Genomic DNA, 19,540 nt, shown 5'->3' with positions numbered 1-19,540 from the left:
CAGCAGGACCCACTCCCACCATCTTTAGAACTGATTCACTAAAATTTCTCCAGCTAATGAGGGTGCAGGTGGCTGTCAGCTTATAGCCGAGTCCCCCTCTACAGACTATTCTCGTCCCAGGCCACATGCAATGACTACATTTCATGCTAGGGAATAAAAGCATACCCTGCTGCCCCAAAAGACAAATCTGCTGACTAGCTAGTTCCAGAGTTGTGCAGGGGTTTGGCTGGGGTCTCTGTGTGACAACACTGAAGCCCTCCTTCCCTTCCTATCACATCCTTTCACACTAGTCCCACAAATGTGCATCTCATAGCCACCTTCTCCCCATGAAATTCTGACCTACAACCCTTCTGTATCCCAGGGAACATGACCAGAAACAGAATATTTGAAAAAAAATATATATTCTATATCAATTTATTTCTGCATGGAGTAATTACATAAAGAAAAACAATGCTGAATTTGCCCAACAACATAAACTGAACATGGAACCAGAAAGCCAGATTCAAAATATGATCTGAGTACTGATGAAGTTTATTTGATAATAAAGACACAGCTAAAACAGGCCCAACACAGTGTGGTATCTTTCCAGAAGGATATTTGCCACAGCATCTTTGGAGGCCCCTTTGTGTAATTTGATTTTAGTTATTTAGGATCACTCTTAGAAAGTATACGTACAAGTAATGCTTCTCTTACATCTGTTCTTTGAGCTCTGATCTCCTGTGTTATTTAAATGTAACAAAAGTGATGTTTATTTCTTTGTGGGAAAAAAAATATTACTGCGAAATTAAAAAAGATACTTGACCTTGACACTCATCTTAAATACTGTCAGCAGTCCTTGTTGAAAACTTCCTGTTATTTTAACACTAAAATGTTTTTGCTTCTATCCTGCTTATAGGCCCAGGCCTCCCCATTTCTACCCTTCATGATGGTCGCACAGATCAAGGTAACTCTCTTACATACTGCTGTCTTGTCTAAAAGCATCCTGAATTCGCTGTGATATTCCACTAGAGAAAGCATTACAGTGGCCCCACATGGAAAAGAGGAACTGTGATGGAATCCTGTTAGCACACAGCTTATTACACAGATCAAGATATTATTTTAGTCAAACATGATCATATGGAATTTGATGACTATTTGCTATGAGAATCTGGCATAATGCAGATAAATTATATCATAGGGATTAATTCTAGCTTCCCCAACTGGCCTTATAAAAAGCACAGATTAGAATTGGAAAGAAACAGAATACTCAGTACACCCTCCTTCCGAAAAAAGAATTCCTGTTTCACAGGGAAGCTTTTGCTTTTGGGGTTTTGTTGTTATTGTTTTGTAACATCCCAAACAAGACAAATTCTAGATATAACTTCTTCAGTTCAGTTCAGAACAGAGGGTGACTATCATGCTAGCTTTTTTTTTTTTTAACAGCTACATCACTATAGTTGCCACATATGAAAGCCCTGAAATTTGGAGGCTCTTTCCATTTTCAAGTGCTATCGAGACAGCCCTCCTGTGTCCTAAATTTGTGATATTAGTTCAAGATAGTTCCCAGCTCAGAGATGACTGCTTTTGCTCTCAACAGAGTTCGCAAGTGCCTAATTGCTCTGAAATTCATCCAGCTGATTCTCCATTATCTTTTGATTTGCTATTAAATGGCATTATATGGTTGGAGTTGTTGGAGATCTGGGACAGTGAGGGACACCCAGATGCCACTTCCTTCAGCACTCATGCCTATAGTTGCCTCTGGTCAGCTTTGGTGACAAGCTACTTTAGGATTAGTCTGACTGTCAGTTCAATGGCTTAAGTATAGTAAAAATAAAATCATAAAGAAAATCAGAGTTGATTCAGGATCTCTAGATAGGACCCACATTGTAATATGGAAGTACTGTGAATCTAGTTTTATTTTGTGGTTGTTTTAACTTTGTATCTAATAATGAAATGCTTTTAAGAATAACAGATTTATAGTTTGGCTCATATCAACCTTCAGTGAGAGAAATTTTAAAGTAATACTACTTCCAAGTCCTAAATTTTCTTTTAATGCAAAACACTATAGATATAAAATTCCCAATTTATCCTGACTATAAAATAAAACAGCTTTTCTTTTCTCATAGCATGAATTTCTACATCATAACATTTTTTTCCCCTAATGTACTGGTCATATTTCTTGTAGATGCTAATCTCTGTACCGCTTTTGAGGCTTTATTATGTCACTGAATTCTTACCAAATAGGTACAGTGTTCATGTCACTCTAAACATAACATCATCTGTATTTTTATATTTTCTAATTCATAAAGAAGAACTCAAATTCTTTTAGATCATAATTCTGTGAACTTGCCTTATGTTGAAATTCTTCTACTATGTTTACCATTAATGCAGATTATCAGACCTTCCTCAGAGATTCCAATCTGGTAGATCTTATGCTTGGGAATCTGTACCTTGAATAAATGTCCAGTTACTGTTTTACAGTTGATGCTGTATCTTCTATTTATATACAGTTATTCCACCCACTTTCATTGCATTTGGTGCCAGCAATTTTCTTTCAGCAGATATTTATTGGGCGCTTTACCAAATTAAACCAGACACTGTGTTAGGTTACTAGATCTATAAAATGATAGATAACTGGGTTAGATGTGTCCCTGTTCTCAAGAAGGTTATAATAAACCAGTGGAGGATGCAATTGTGTGAATGGGAAGTTACAAAAAAGTAAGATAATATTGTAAAAGAGAGGAAATACAGAAAATCTGAATCAGAGGGAGCACCTCATCTGGCTTTTTTGAGGGGGTGGGTAGGAAATATTTCCTAGTGGTAGCTATATCAAATCTGGGACTCATGAATATGAAAGAAGGGCTGATACTGTTTAAGTGGTTGGCTTGGTCAAGTCGATTGAAATTTGTGTTTTTCACTGGAAGAGAGGACTCACTGTGGAAATAAGTCTTTGGAGAGATGATGAATTTTGTTTTGAATGTTGGGTTTAGGATACTGATGGTATATCTAAACGGGACTGTCCTTAGTGACATAGTTTTAGAGCTGCATGTCAAAGCATCAAGTTGTACTGAGGATGACCATCAAGAAGTCATTTGTTTATGGAAAACCTGGTTATAAAGGCTTTGAAAATAATTGAGATCAGCAGAGTTGTAAAAATGGGGGTTGGATGGGATTAGTGGAAAGTGGGCCTAGAACAAAACTGTGTGGAACATCAACACAGGAGAAATGGAAAAAGAAAAATGAGCCTGTAAGGGAACAGCGGGGGTGTGGGGTATGGTTCTTGAGAGCATGGTGTCATAAGAGGCAGGGAAGGAGAAGAGCTCAAGAAAGTGGAGGTACATAGATGTGTCAAATGCTGCAGAAAGTGAAGCAAGACCGAATCTAAATTAATGGATTTAGCCACAAGAGATTGATGTTACCGTGGTCAGAGCAGTTTCAGTGGAACAGTGGAGGTGGAAGCCAGATTGAAATAAGATTAGGGCTGTATAAGAGATAAAGAAGAAGAAACAGTATTTCCAGTGGACTTGACTGTGATGAGAAGAAGGGAGAGATTGGATGATGGCTGGAAGTGATTTGATGGAGTTCTAATTTTGTTTTGGAAAGATGATAAATATTTGAGTTTGGGGTGGGATTGTGGCTCAGTGGTAGAGTGCTTGCCTAGCATGAGTGAGGCACTGGGTTCAATTCTCAGCACTGCATATAAATAAAAACAAAATAAAGTCCATTGACAACTAAACCAATATTTTTTAAAAAAATTGAGTTTCATTAAATGATGTCGGAAGAAATTAGGAAACAAAAAGGAGGTTGAAGCAACAGAGAAAGGAGTCCAGTGAGAAGTTGGGAGGGGATGGAGTCCAGAGACAGGTAAAGAAATCAATCCTGTGTGTTGTGATGGTAGAGAATGAAGAAAGTGGTACTGGCATAATTAAGTGAAATTTGTAAGCATTATGGAAGAGAGTACAATGACTTCATTTTCTTTGCAAAGGTGGATGTCATTTGAAAATAGCAGATAGTATTTGAACCAGATGCTATGGAAACCTAGAGGAGATGGCTTGACACTGAGTGCCCAGTTGAGGCTTAGTTGTTGGGGCAAGGCAGGTTCTCATTAAAATTAAGCAGCTGACTGAATGGCCTCCTATATCAATTTTTTTCACAAATTCTCACATAATTTAGCTAATGAGCAATATTGCATTTTCATATGATTTAAACAAAAATCAAATATAAAAGCCATCATTCTAACACTTAATTTCATCGTAATAAAGCCACTACAAGCCCAGTATGGTGGTGAACACCTGTAATCCCAGCAGCTTAGGAGGCTGAGACAGGAGGGTCACAAGTTCAAAGTCAGCCTCAGTAACCTAGCAAGGTCATAAGCAACTTAGTGAGACCCTAACTTAAAATAAAAAATAAAGACCTGGGGTTGTGGCTCAATGTTTAAGCACCTCTGGGTTCAATCCTTGGTATCAAATAATAAATAAATAAATAAACACATACATACATACATACATACATACATACAAATACAGATGGAGCACATATTACATGTCAGTGCACTGGGTTCTGAATACACAATGACAAATGAAACAAAATAAAGTGTGCCATCTGTATTGTACCACACCTTGCAGGTAACAGGCTTTCAATTCAATGCCTGATAGAGAAATCCAGCTACCATCTTTCACTCTACTTATAGCCCTATGAAATTCCATTTGTGCTTCAAAAAGTACAAAAATTTCCCAATTAATATCCCTAAAAGTATAACTCTGATTCTAGAGACATTGATTAGCTTTTTAGTTAAATTTAGTATTTCATTGTCATAAATCAGAACAATTCAATGGATAGAAACAGACTAGAGAGGATTCAAAGTGATACCAACCTGGTAACACCTCCTATTTCCAGTACTTTGTAAAATAATGATCAATTAAATCAATCAACCAACCATTCTATATGCTGGCCCCACATAGAATTCACTTTCACCACATACAGAATCCATAAAAGGAGAATGAAGTTGGCTCTAACTCAGAATTGTGTATTCAATTTGTTTATCTATTTACTTGTTTATTTTTTGTTTCAATTTTTAAGGCATAACAAGTACCTGTTTTCTGATGGATTACCCAAAGTTAATGTGAAATTTAATATTCATCTTATACAATTCCTACCCAAAACACCCATACTTGTGCTAAGATTAAATATAACATGTTGGAGCAAGATACCCTGAGTATATGAAAACTGATAGTTACAAGAGAAGTGGTTTGGCAACTTATTGTAGTCACAAGTCTCCACTTTGCTATTTTCAGGAACCATTTTTTTTCAAAAAGACAAATGAATAAGAAGTCCTCAGGATATCTTATGTAGTAATCGCTGTATTTCATAAGTCACCTAGTCCCTCTTGTAAAAAACAAAGGTACAAACCCCACATATTATACAAAAGACAAACTTGCTGGTGTCAGTCCTATTTCAAAGTAAACTTATAGAAAAATCCTCTATTTTTGGAAACCAATTTGCATGTATCATTGATTGATAATATTCAAGAGATCGATGGATTTACTCAGTTGTTAAAATTAAATTGTGAAACACAACTGGGCTCAAATCTAAACAACAGTTTTCAGATCTTTTAATATGTAAGACAAAGAGAGCATAGTGCATTTGTATGTTGTTGTTTTACTGATATATATATATATATATATATATATATATATATATATATATATACACACATATATTATTAAAGGATTTGAAGGAATTATACACATGGTTCTTTAATTACAAAAAAAGAGAACTTTTTATATTAAGTGTATCAGAAAAAGATCAAAAATAGATATAAAAATCACAGAGATAATATTTGTCTTTACACCTGAAAATTTTTAAATTGTGTAACTTCACAATTAATTATTTTAAATTTGAGTGCTCAACAATCTTGATTTTATATTTATTACTTATTTTTTAATGGATGATCTAAGAAATGTCACCTACTTAGGTCTTGGCTTTAAGTTGTAAAAAAAAAAAAACAATAATCGGAGATGGGAAAACATGCTTGAATTAACATTGTTGCTCTATGATACTGCCGAAAATGTCAGAAATTATGATGCCATAAGGATCAGCATAGGAGGCAGTAATTGAAATGTGATGTCCTTCATAAATTTGTATCCGTTCTGAAGGTTGGATTAAAACTGCTAGCCAATATGAAATCTCCTAAAGAAGCCTTAACCTGTTCTGTTTTATCCATATTAAAGCCAAAGGAATTTTAAGAAAAAATATTTATGGAAATATTATTAATTAAACATTTTATTTTTTAAGAAATCAAAATTTTAGAAGAAAACAAGGAATTGGAAAATGCTTTGAAAAATATCCAGCTACCTAAAGAGGAAATTAAGAAGCTCAAAGTGGATGAAATTAGTAAGATCTTTTAAAAACTTCTCTCTTATCAATATGAAATTGAATACTTTCCTGCTTTAAAAATATTTCTGGTAAATGTTATAGTCCAAACTCTCTGACGTATTAGATTATCTTGTATAAAACAGTCTTATTGTAATGATATGTAGTTTTGCTAAACATTTTTAATGTGGTTATGAATAAAGTTGATCTTATACTTTTCCATAACTCACTTTCAACTGACATTTTTAAAAAAGATCTTATCTAATTTTAATTTTAGAATGTCTGCTTCTAGAACAAACAGTAATTCAAGATTTCTAGTCATTTGTAAATTAGATGTAATTTATGTAACAAAAATTAATTTAAATATATTCTTAATTCCTAATGATTTACTAGTTATGAATTGCTTTTATGGTGTATATTGTTATTAAAGAAAATAAATGATATTATCATGCATGTTGTGGAATAAACATTTTTTCCTTTTTTTTTCCCAAAAGCATTATGGTACAAGATGATTCTTCCTCCTCAATTTGACAGATCAAAGAAGTATCCCTTGCTAATTCAAGTGTATGTAATATTTTCTTTGGTGTAAAATCTATTTACTGAAAATATGTTGGATGAAATACACATTTATGAAATAGAATGAACCATTCTCCTTGGTAACAGTTCCTATTGATGCTGTTTTTATATATTCCTCAACTAATCAGAGTAAATAAAATATGGCTATTTAAAATAGATTGAGGAAGTTTTGAGATTTTAGATGGACTTGCCTGCAATTTCTGTGTTGAATTGCCTTTGTATGGCAAATTGCCGAATGTGTCAGAATACCTTTGAGATAGAGAAATTGCAGCCAAAAAAATATTGTAAATCATCTTAACATCTTATGTAATTGAGTTAGAAATGAAATAAAGGAATGGAATACATTTAGTGGAATCACACCCAAAATCAGTGCTGACCTACACACAATTTGCTTAAAACACCATGCATTTTTTTTAGTATATCTTATGTCTGCTTTTAGCAAGTGGCAGGTGGCAGAAATGACGAAAAACCCACACATATTCCTTGAAATGCCAACCCTAGATGTATCCGTTTTGGGGAATAAGGGAGGCTGTGTCCCAAAACAACTTCCTTGTAGCAAACCTCTGGGAAAAGCCTGGTCTCTTGATTTTGAGCCAGTTCTAATGCCATTGTTATTAAAATTTTATCACATAATTGTTCTGGGAATTACTAGAGGCAATGCTAGACCAGTATGGAAAATTAAGTATTATAAAGGATTCTGAGATTCTTTTTCCCCCTCCCATTAGGTATGGTGGTCCCTGCAGTCAAAGTGTGAGATCTGTGTTTGCTGTTAATTGGATATCCTATCTTTCAAGTAAGGAAGGCATGGTCATTGCTTTGGTGGATGGTCGAGGCACAGCTTTCCAAGGTGACAAACTCTTGTATGCAGTGTATCGAAAGCTGGGTGTTTATGAAGTTGAGGACCAGATTACAGCAGTCAGGTGAGCCCCTTCTCATTAAAACTGACATCGACATGCAACAAATATCATTACTCACTACTGTGTTTCTCCATTCTTTTGTTGTTGGTAGTGGTGGTTGGCTGGTTGTTTGTCTGTTTGTTTGCAGTGCTGGGGATTGAACCCTGGGCCTCATGCATACTAGCTAGGTGCTCTATCACTTGAGCCACATCCTCAGTTCGTTTCTTCATTTTTAAAGACATAATTCTGTTTGTCTCTTGTCCTACCTTGATCTAAACTATTATTAATATTAAAGAAATATTTTTCCAAATATAGGGAAAATTATTCATGGAATGGATCTAATAAATATATAGAAAAACGATTTACTGTGCTAAGTGACACATCCTTTTTCAGTGTGTCAGCTATTGCAATATTTTTTCATTTACAGCTCACAATATTATATTTACAATATAAATGTTGTGTAACACTAGCAATAATCTTCAGAAAACCAAATATCTAAATTTGCTCAAGCATTGTGAATACTCTTAAGAAATAACTCAGGATTTTATGAGCACTGCATATTTTTAGGTGTTGGGCATTCATTTGTGGTTAAACTAGATGTCAAGTTCAGCTATGCTAGCATAAAAGTTTTTGCCTATTTAATTTGGCAAAAACATATTTTATATAATAGAAAGAATATTAGAATAATAAAATTAAAATAATATTTAGTGGGAAGACAGATTCATAATCTGATTTCTTATTATCAAGTGTATTTTCAACCACAACTTACAGTTCAATCATCTTTTTCTGAAACAAAAAGAACATTGCCACCAAAATTGCTGCTTCTTTGGAAACACTGTGCAGGATTCTTCTGGCTATTTCTCTAGCTGTTGGGTTTCTGTTATTAGAGTACAAATTATTTAAGTTATAGAATGGTCTTTTATAAATCTAAAAGCTAAATGCTAATTGTACTCTCAGCCATGGACGATTTTGCATGCATGATAGCTGAAGGTCAAACACTGATTCACAGCAGAACAATCTAGAAATTTTATTATTTTTATCACCTATTGCCATTAATAGTTATTGATTTCAAAGTAACACACACAACACCAATTGTATTTAACAGCCAGGAGCCAAGCCCAGATAATATTTTTCTGTGTTTTTATCTCTAATCAAAGCAGGAGAGTTTAGATTCACAAGTAATTACTTTAAAAATAAAAAGATAATAATAACTTACATATTTCATGTTTCTTTCATTCTGTGAATTTATATACACATAATATGTTCAATTAAAAAGTCTATTTGAATAAAATTAGGCAAATTAATAAGCAGGTTGTTAAATAACATGAAAATCTATGGCCATCATTAACCCCTTACTTCTAGAAAGCTCTATGATTTTCACTGATCCAGATTTTTTGTGTTTTTACTATTAAATTCTTTTCTTTTTTAAAAAAAAGAGAGTGAGAGAGAGAAAGAGAAAGACAGAGAGAGAGAGAGAGAGAGAGAGAGAGAGAGAGAATTTTTTAATATTTATTTTTTAGTTTTTGGCGGACACAACATCTTTGTATGTGGTGCTGAGGATCGAACCCGGGCCGCATGCATGCCAGGCGAGTGCGCTACCACTTGAGCCACATCCCCATCCCACTATTAATTTCTTTGGAGGAATTTTGTCCCACCAATACATCAGTTTCTTATCTAAGGACTGTGGCATGCCTTAACAAGAATGTTAGCTATTGTCAGCATTGTAGCCTTAACTCCTTAGGTTTTATTTTTTTTAATTGTTATTTATTTATTTTTGGTCATCTTGGGTCAACCCATTTTTACTTAAACCATGCAAGAAACACTAAGAACATGTAATCCCAGGACTACATGAAAACACAAAGATGACAATGATGTTTCATTTGTAATTTAATTAGATCTTTTCCAAAGTGGATAGAGCTAAAAAGTCATTTTCACATTGGTCAAATAAATCACCACCACCACCACCATCATCATCATCACAATCCACCAATGATAACAAAATATGACATTATACTTTTGTATATTGATTTACCACCAGAAATGTAGCATTTGAGCTTAAGAACAAATAGCTTCTTAATGTCTCCCTTGGATAGAATGAAATTTTAAGCCTGAATCCTATGTATAGACCTTAATAAAAATTGCTATTTCTGATATTCAATATAGAGGACACAAAGCCACAAATTCTGCTTATACCAATTATTGCAGTAACCAGTTTGTCTTTGGTATTTAAATTGAAGATGAACCAGAAGTAGTAAATGGTTATTTAGGATGAAATCCAAAGAGAGTTTCCTATGGTAGGACAAGCATGTATTCACTTATTCATTCAGCCATTTACCAACAACATATTGAATATTAATACATGCCATTGTATTTCACTCTGATATTGTCCAACTTACAATGTCTGCTTTCAATGCACTTACAATCTGGTAAAAGTGAATAAACTATCTGTACTCTGAGGGGACAGAATTGCTGTTTGATGTAATTTTAGTAAATATCTCAGTGAACCAGAGATGGCTGCCTGGCCCAATTCATGGCATATGTCTCCAGGGCTGGCCTTGGACTTTCTTGAAATCACTGCTATGCAAAAGTGAAAAGGAGGCCTGCGAACCTAATGCTTTGAGAAATCAAAAGCTAAAAAGGGTAAAGTTATAATGATAATCCTGGAAATGATTCCACCACTTATCTCCCAAAGAAGTGTTTTAGGAATCAGACAAAAAAATACTTGACCTGAGAAATTGGTATAATCCCTCCATTGTAACCCTCAAATTCCTCCCAGGCTAAGAATAAAAATTGTCTTCTTAAATCTCTTATAAAATACAATCTGGCTAAATTTTCTACATATTGAAAGAAAATCATGTATATATTTGGAAGCAATAGTAAATACTAGTCAAGTCCAGCAAATAGATTTAAACAAAACAAAGCAGGATAGAAAAAGCAGAAGTCTTACAACCTCATAACTTCTGTATACAAGAGAGAGTATTCTGGCTATAAGGGAGAGTTCTAAGGAGATGTTTCTGAAGTCACACATATAAGTGAAACTGGGCTCGCTTTCCTCAGGCTTCTCTGAAAATTGCATATATAAGAGAACCATAAATTTCCAGTGGCTATAGGATCGAATCTGCTCATTTGGAGAGTATTTTGCATTTTTAACATTTCCACAGCTTTTAATTTTTATACAATTTGAGATTAACAGTAAAGAATCACATGTGAAAAAATATCCTATCGTACTCTTATAGATGGTACCAATAAGAACATTTCTAAGAACATTTCTAAAATAGCATAATAATTGATCACTAAGATTTCCAGTTGACCTTGGCCTGGAGCCATTTTTATTGGGAGGAAAAATTGCAAAGTTCAATCTAGCCTCTAAGATTATGAAAGCATCCTATTCATTTATTACTAACACTGTGTTGATTTAACCACATTATCAATAGCATTTCTGATTACCTTCCTGAAAGCTTGGAGGTGAATTTTATAGGGCCTTGTTGATCTCAGCGTGCTCAGATTATCTAGCTAACTTTTAACCTAGTCCTGCCACATTAAGTGTTAATGTTTCATTTCCATGTTAACTATTGCGCTATCATTTCCTGTAAATGTCATCCTTTCGGAATAAACCTAGGAAGGGAGCTGTAAAGAATTTCCTGTTCTCTTGTATCACCTGTTATTTGCTTTTTACCCCAGATGCAAGGCAATATGATTGCTAGCTTCTGGGAGATCATAAAATCACATCCAATTTTATGGCTCAGAACTGTCTTCAAACACTAGTAGCAAGACTATTTTTTAACAGGAGAGTGAACCTCCTCTTCTTTTGGGTTTTGAAGTTTTATGGAAGAAGGGCTGAGGGGCCACAATTTGCTGCACATTTCTGCTTTACCATGAGCAGCATCCACCCAGGTAGCAACTTTCCATTTGCTATTGCATTTCTTCCCTGAACACTCCTCAGTGTCCTTCAGAATCAGTGTCGGGTAAGCTGTGACTAACGGGGCCTCTTCCCATATGTTTGTCCCGGGCATTTGCCCAACTCCTCTATGCATCGGAAGCGTGCATGATGAATCAATGCAATGAGTGAAATGTTTGCTGTAAAATCCCTTTAAGAAACTCCATTATTCAACTAATGAAAATCACTCCGTTCTGCTTCCAAAGAACTGATGAGAAAGGGCACTAAGAGAAACTCAAGAGTTCAAAACAAAGGTATCATTCTGGGGCTGGGTAACACTTGAGTCTCCTCCTCATCCAGTTACTATTGCATACAGTGGCTTCTGCAGAGGCTCCTCCAGTTTTTTCAACCACTTCTTTCTCTCACCCCTTCTGTTTCTCTGAGATTTTGAGCTTTTATCAAATAATTCCCCAAATAAGTCACATTTGCTCTAGAACACCTGCCATCGGGGGGACATGGCATAAAAACACTTGTTCTACATTGACTTTGAAGGCTTCTCATGACTTTTTAAAGGCTGTTTTCCTCCTGGCCTCTTGTTCCCAAGGAAAATTGTATTTAAAAAGTGGTTTTTGAATGGAGGCTCCTCTATGATAGAGCTAAAATGAATCATTTCTCTTTTTAAAAGGTACTTGTTCATACCATAATGAATTGAGGGCAGCTAAGTATGAAATGGGAGAAGGATGGATATTTTTCTCAACATAGCTAAAAATGAAATTGGTGGTTATTGGCAACAGCTAAGCACACAAGGTGATAAGAAATTAATAAAATATAAAACAGCAACAAAACAAAACCTTCTTTCCAAAAGGTGGGGATTTAGAAATTTGGTCCTACTTAGTGGGGCTGCCCTTTCTTGTATTACTGTGAACTGGTTTCTTGACCTCTCTGAGTCTCAGTACCTCACCCACATGATTAGGATACTAGGCCTGATAGCTCAGAGATCATGACTCAGTAAATGTTCAATGGAGGATCTTTTAATCCTTTGCAGAAAACATGATAATATTATTTTAATTATTTGTAAATGCAGCCTTATTATGCATGTGTTTAAACAAAGAAAATGTAGCGTTTCTATTAAATCTTCAGATTAAATATGCTTGTGTAATGAAGTAAATGTCATGTGTACACACTTAAAATTCTAAAAATTTGTTTCTTTTACTTTAGAAAATTCATAGAAATGGGTTTCATTGATGAAAAAAGAATAGCCATATGGGGCTGGGTGAGTTGTTTTATATGTTTTATGCCTGTTATTTGGTTTAGCAATCATCATTTTCTAAAGTATTCGCTTATAAGGTTTCTCATGAAATGTTAATGTTGCAACATAATTTAATCTGTCAATGGAAACAGTCAGTTTGATAATCTGGGCTTCAAAGTGGTGATTATAAGTGTTTGTTCCTTTTTTTTCTTCAATCATTTTATTTCATTCGCACACAGCAAATTAACACATAATTGACACATTTTTTTTACTGGGTTTTTGGTACTAAATTATAGCATATTGAACTGCACTATACTCATCAGACGTTTAATTTCTTTTGTTATTTTAGACTTAAATATGCTTCTATTTTATATTTCATATTTGTGAAACATTGAGCTAAAGTTTGAAATTATAGGAAGTTTACAATATAAACTTAGTATCTAGTTTACTCCAATCCTATCCAGGATGTTAGATTTCTTTCTTTCTTTCTTTCTTATTTATTTATTTATTTATTTATTTTTGACATTAAATTCTTTTAGTAGATATAATACTGACTTATGCTAACTGAAGACAAATTTTATTTGGTTTCTTAGCTATTGGTCATGGAGATAATTTCTCATAATTGAGGACTGGTATGTATATTGAAAGTACACATAAAAGGAAGTGGCAAAATAAATCAGCCCTGGGCAATGAAGTCACTGGAAAGTTTGGAGAAGTATTGGAAAGAGTTTAGGTTTGCCCATTATAAATTATGATAATTACCCTTCAAAGATTTCCTGCTTCAGTTTTTGGTCTGAATTTGTACATTTGCAAGTCAATTTGCAGCCGGTTGTGCTTGGGTTGTTTTTCTTGGCTGTTTTCTCTGAGAGGCCTGCACAAGATGGAGGGAATGAAACCCAGTATTGAAGGGAATCTGCAGGATTCGGCTCAACTTTCAGCTCAGTGACCAGATGAAGGGCTGTTATGAATTTGGAGAAAGTTGTTATTTCAAACCATTTGGTCCTTCTTAAAACTATCAAATGTTAAATAACAGAATGGAATTCAAATGGGTGGAAATAAATAAAATATTTTTGTACTGGAATATTTCAGATAAGATCTGTCCTCCTATTCATTTTTAGGAAATTTCCTAAAGTAAATCTTTGAAAATTTTTACTTCAATCTGAATGCTAGTATACAGTAGTTAACACTTAGCGTTATGCTTTGCTTTATCTGCGGGCTTTGGAATAACCATAAAGTAGAACTTTACATTCATTTATAGAACATCTTTGGTATTAGTTTGGTAGAGAACCATCTATGTGGGATGATTTAAAGAACCCACTCATCACCCGAAAGTACATCCATATCAGCCTAAAATTTTTCAATAAGAGATTCTCATCACATCTAACTGTGCAAATGCCACTGAAAGAAATAGTATATTAGACTCCTTTTATTGCTTATTTACAACATGATAGTGATTGTGAAGCAGACTTTGAGAGAACTATTGAGATAAGAAAATGGACAGCTGATGGATGCAATATCTGAGCACATACCAGATCAGCAGAAGAAAGGGAAGGTGGAGAAAGAGCTTAATACTATGCTGTTTTTATCTGTTCTTCAGATTTTAGACTAAATTCACATATATTAATCCATCTCTCTCATCACTGCATGCATTTATTCTTTTATTCACGTAAATTTTCACTGAATCTCAGCTAGGTCTTGTCCTGGGGTCTTTGGGGATGAAAGGATGATAAGCTACAGCCCTGACCCTCTTGTGGGGAAAAGCAATGGCTCAGCAATGTTCCAAGTGTTAAGAGAGATGAACTTGCTGTGAAGAACAACAGGAAGAAGAGTAGTTATTTATGGCTGTGAGAGCTAAGGAAGGATTCAGAAGTGAGTCAGCACATGAGATTGGCAAAGATAACTTCATAACAGGGCATTCCAGGCAGAGTAAAGACCACACTGCCTAGATCCTGAGGTGACAGAGAGCAGGGCATGTGTAAGTTGGTCAGGAATACATGAAATTTCAAGTCTAAAAAATCATAAAGAAGAGGTAGGACATGAGTCTGCACAGAAAGGTAATCAGATAACAAGGGTCTTCTAGACTTCCTAAAGGAGAATAGACTTTGTACATGACTTTGTGACACCTTTCTCTTTTCATTTGTCTATGTCTCTATGATCATTACACAGCATTAATTCTTTAAATGTAAGTATGTTTCAGGGTCTAGCCTTGACCCAACAATACTCTTCATTTTCTTGAGAAAACCTTGTAATCTAAAAATTGATGATGAATGTGAGATCCCTGCCACTAGCAATTACATTTATTTATTTATTTGTTTAGAGCTGCTTATTTCACTGCTTACTGGTTATCTCTTTTAAATGTTCTACCTGAACCTGAGGCTTTATTTACCCCCAAACTAAACTTATTACTGTCTACTTTAAGATAAGTCTTCTTCTTCATACGAAGGCCTCACTGCCCACCTAGCCATCCAAATTATAAAGCTCAGAGTTACTTTCAACCTCTCCCTCTCTGTGAATCTTACATTCTGTTGGTTGGTAAATTCTTTCAACTCTGCGTTCAGGCATCTAGGTAAGTTCTCTCCATCCCCACTGACATTGCTTTGAGTTTCTTCATATGCCATTTAGATCAGGACTTCTCAAACTTTAGATGCACAAACTAACCTGAAGAGCTTGAGACATACCTTCCAGGGCCTGAGCACCAGAGATTCTGGTGTGGTATCCTAGGGTGAGGCTCCAGAGTTTGATTTACTAACAAGAACGCAGGAATGCTGAGGCTTTTAATCCATGGGCCATCACTTGGGTAACTCCTGTTTAAACCAATCAATATGCTTTTAAACCATCCTCCCTGCTTTGACTCCACAAGTTGCAATGTTGTTTAAAAAGTTGTCATTCCAAAGCACAATTTTTATCATGTTGCTTTTCTGCTCCTACTTACTAGGATTCCAAGATTCCTACCTCATAAGGCCCCAATACATTCCCTTGCATGCAATGCCTTTGGCAGTCTGGCTCCAGGTTATTTTTCCAGTCTCATCTCTCCACTTTTCCCTACATCTCATAAGTAACTTAAATCATGTCTATTCTTCCTTGTTCCCATGATTTTGTATGTGCAGTTCCCTGTGCTTTGCAATGTCCACCCACTACAATTCACTTCTTCCATTCCCTGCTTCTTTCTCACTCCCAAATGGAACACTTCTACTTACTCCTGAAAACACAACTGAGGTATGACTTTCCTTGTGTTCCAATAACTTTTTATCCTTCTCTTGTGGGAATCAGCAAGCTTCATCTGTCTCTTGGTTTCTCCCTCAAGAATGTAGTCTCAAGAAAATTGACTGTCTTTTCTAAGCTTTGTTTCTCAAATACTTAGCATGATGCATGGCCTTGTCAAGCATCCACAATGTTGTTTAAACTAGAAGTTAATCCTACAAGTTCCCACAAGTTCTCCCAAAATGTGTTCCACTAGTCCTAGGAGATTTTACAAGAAAAGGTTCTATGATCTAATAATTTGATAAATCATTAAATGTTTATAAAAGAGTGTACAGACTCTACGAAGGGTGAATCAAAAAAAAAAAAAACCTGTTAAATTTTGTTTAGCACCATATTACCGAAAAGCATGTGATTACACAATACTTTATTCTTTTTCCATCACAAAGCACACATTAACAATATTTTCCATGAACATTATATGAGAATACTGTTGAAGCTATTATTAGTATGTTAGAAAGATAATCTTGGCAGCAGAGTGGAGAGTGGCCAAAGGGGAGGGGTAGACCAAAGGGCCAGAAGAACATGAATACTAGGAATAAATACCAAACATATGAAGTTAGCTAGTGAAGTAGGGGTTGGGGAGAGACCGTAGCTTTAAGTGTTCTAATACAGGCAAAGACCAATGAAAAAATTATAGGTAGGAAAAAGGATTGAGAAAGACCAGGAGAGTTATTTAGCTATTAATGTGCTATGTATCAGGGAAGAAGGTATATTTCTATGAAGTACTAGACATTTTTGTGGTCTGCACAATACATCATGCCTAATGAAACCAATTTTTTTTAAATAGTTGTCAATAAGCTACAAACACTATATTTGTAGTAGGAAGCATTTTTACCTTCTCCTTTCATTTTTCTGGCTCACACAAAACACAGCTCAGTAACCCTGTTTTTAGATAGTTATTAAATATCTATTCATGGTGCCCAAAAATTATGGGTTTATTACAGTAGTTCCTAACCAAGATGATTTTACCCTCAGGACATTTGGCAATATCTAGAGACATTTTTGGCTGTCATACTGAAGGACAGCTGTTGGCATGGAGAAGATAGGAACCAGAGATAATATTAAACATCCCACAATGCTCAGCACAGCCCTACAACAAAGAATTATCCAGCCAAAAAAAATATCAATAGTGTTAAAAACCTATATGCAATTAAAAAATGGATCAATTATTCTGACAATTGAAGAGCAGTGAGGGTTTTGTCTAAATTATTAGAAAAACAGTCTCACTTGTGGGCTTTGCATTGTTAATATAGACCTAGACAGGTGGTGTTGAATAAGCATTAGTTCATTATTTAATCTTAGTTCTTTCTCTTCCAGTGACTAATTATAAGTAATTTGAATTGCTATGTGTGATCAACGATGTTAAAGTAGGACAAATGCACTTCTAATGAGACTGTATTAGACTATATTATTCCCCGCCTCAAAAGAAGTTGCACTGGTGTAGGGATGGAGAGGAAATGGCCCGAGTTTCTGAACCAGGTGTCTTGGGTTTGGGTCCTAGCTCTGGTGCTTACTGACTATAGCCACTGTAGGTTCCCTCTCAGTTTCAGTTTTCCCACCAAGTCACTTTGAAAATTATGTGAGTTAATAACAAAGTTATATTCAACAAGTATTTATTTTATTCCTATTGTATGTCAGGCCATATCCTCAGTGCCAAGGAAACATTCTTTTATAAAACAGAACTCTTCATGCTTAAGGAGTTGCAAATAGTTGGAGAGAAAGACAAAAGCAAGATAAATGAAATAGAGAATGTTGAGTGATGGTTAGCAGGATGGAGAAATGTGAAACAAACAAGAAAGGGTGTGCTTCAGGGTGGGTGTGTTTTAATTAGAAGGTTGGAGATGCCTCTTTTTATTTAAGTGAAGACTTGGAAGAGGTGAGGAAGTAAAGCAGGCTGATTCTGGGGAAAGAGCGCACAGCTAGAGGTGACAGCATTTGCAACCGTCTTGAGGCTAGATCATGCTTGGAGAGTTCAAAGAACATCCAGAGAACCAGTGAGCAGGGGAAGAGAAAAGAGGAGGAGGTGTGTGTGTGTGTGTGGCGGGGGGATTGCGTGGGACCCCAGAGACCATTGCAATAAGCTTGACCAGACAAATGTTAGCTAGTTATGATTATTGCTTTTAGGTAAAATGTCCCAATGTGCATTATAGCTCAAATAAGAGTGTTCCACAAGCCCTCTTTTAAAATTCTGTGCCCTTCTAAGAATGTTTTTAAAGACATCCTTCATTTAAACAAAATGGCAAGGCATCTAAGTGCAAAGGACACAATTCTAGAATTCTCATGGCCAATCTGCTCTGTGGGTTCTTTTCTTACGGCAGCCACCCACTCTGCCTGGGAGCCCCACTCATGGGGGAGCAGAAAAAAGTCAACACAGGATTTTCTCCCCCTCTTCATTTCTACAATAGGAATAGCTTTTCCAAGCTGCCTGGGAATTTAAAGTATAGCCTTCTTTTGTCGTACTGCAGATACAGTGGCTTTTTGCTCTTACAAATTCTTAGAAAAAATTTATATTCATTCTGAAAACAGGAGAATTATATTTAAATACAGCACTATCACCTAATCTCTGAGTTGACACATTTAAATAATTCCTAAGAGTTTAAACAGAAATGTTCAAGAACAATTTTACTATGTGCAAAGTCTTTCCATGCCAAATCTCACTTCATGCTATTTCCTGCTCTAGGGCATGGGAGAAGCAGAACCAGACCCAGTATTTTCATTTTTGGTAAACACTCTTTTCCAATAAAACCATAAATAATAATAAAATTGTTAAAGGTTTTAGCCTTACCCTGCTCTCATTTGAATTTAAAGTAAAAAGAAAGGAAACCCCTTTAATTTTAGAAATAGTTCTTGCTAACCTACTAATCACAACAAATTATTTTCATAAGTGAAAGTTTGAATCAGAGAATTTTAACTTAACACAATGATTTTCAAACCCAAATGTTCCTTCTGTTTTTAAAATATATTTTCCCCTATTAAAACATGGTTCAGTTCTACTCCAAGTATAATAAAAAGAGGCCATGGTATAATTGGAGCCGCCTCTTTTATTCTGTGTTTTGCAGCCAACGGCCCTCAATAAAATTTCTCAGAGTTGGAGACATAAAACTGTAAACTAGTTAGAGAATCTTCATTTAACTGTTGGATTCAACAAGATAATTTAGCTTATTTTCCCACTCCCTGTATTTCATGGCTACAGATAGACCCCTGCCACTGACTTGCTGCCATCACCCTGTCTGTCTTTCTGTCTGTCTTTCTCTCTCTGTCTCTCTCTTCCACCCTCCCTCTATCTCTCCTTCTCTCTCTCTCTCTCTCTCTCTCTCTCTCTCTCTCTCT

General features: G+C 35.3%; 1 protein-coding gene across 2 annotated transcripts in view; it reads left to right on the top strand.

Moving 5' to 3' along the window:
* Positions 1 to 19,540, top strand: part of LOC107136887 (fibroblast activation protein alpha) — an 81,761-nt gene that overhangs the window by 56,970 nt on the left and 5,251 nt on the right. For both annotated transcript variants that reach the window (XM_048812382.1, XM_015479254.2), the window contains exons 18-22: positions 896 to 943; positions 6,274 to 6,372; positions 6,846 to 6,915; positions 7,653 to 7,847; positions 12,919 to 12,973. In XM_048812382.1, coding sequence (XP_048668339.1) covers positions 896 to 943; positions 6,274 to 6,372; positions 6,846 to 6,915; positions 7,653 to 7,847; positions 12,919 to 12,973 — 467 coding nt within the window. The remainder of the gene's footprint in view (positions 1 to 895; positions 944 to 6,273; positions 6,373 to 6,845; positions 6,916 to 7,652; positions 7,848 to 12,918; positions 12,974 to 19,540) is intronic.

The sequence above is a fragment of the Marmota marmota genome, unplaced genomic scaffold (genome assembly GCF_001458135.2).
Source record: "Marmota marmota marmota unplaced genomic scaffold, marMar, whole genome shotgun sequence".
In the NCBI taxonomy this organism is placed as follows: Eukaryota; Metazoa; Chordata; class Mammalia; order Rodentia; family Sciuridae; genus Marmota; species Marmota marmota.
The sequence above is the reverse complement of the archived record's forward strand: the minus strand, read 5'-3'. Positions and strand labels throughout refer to the sequence as shown.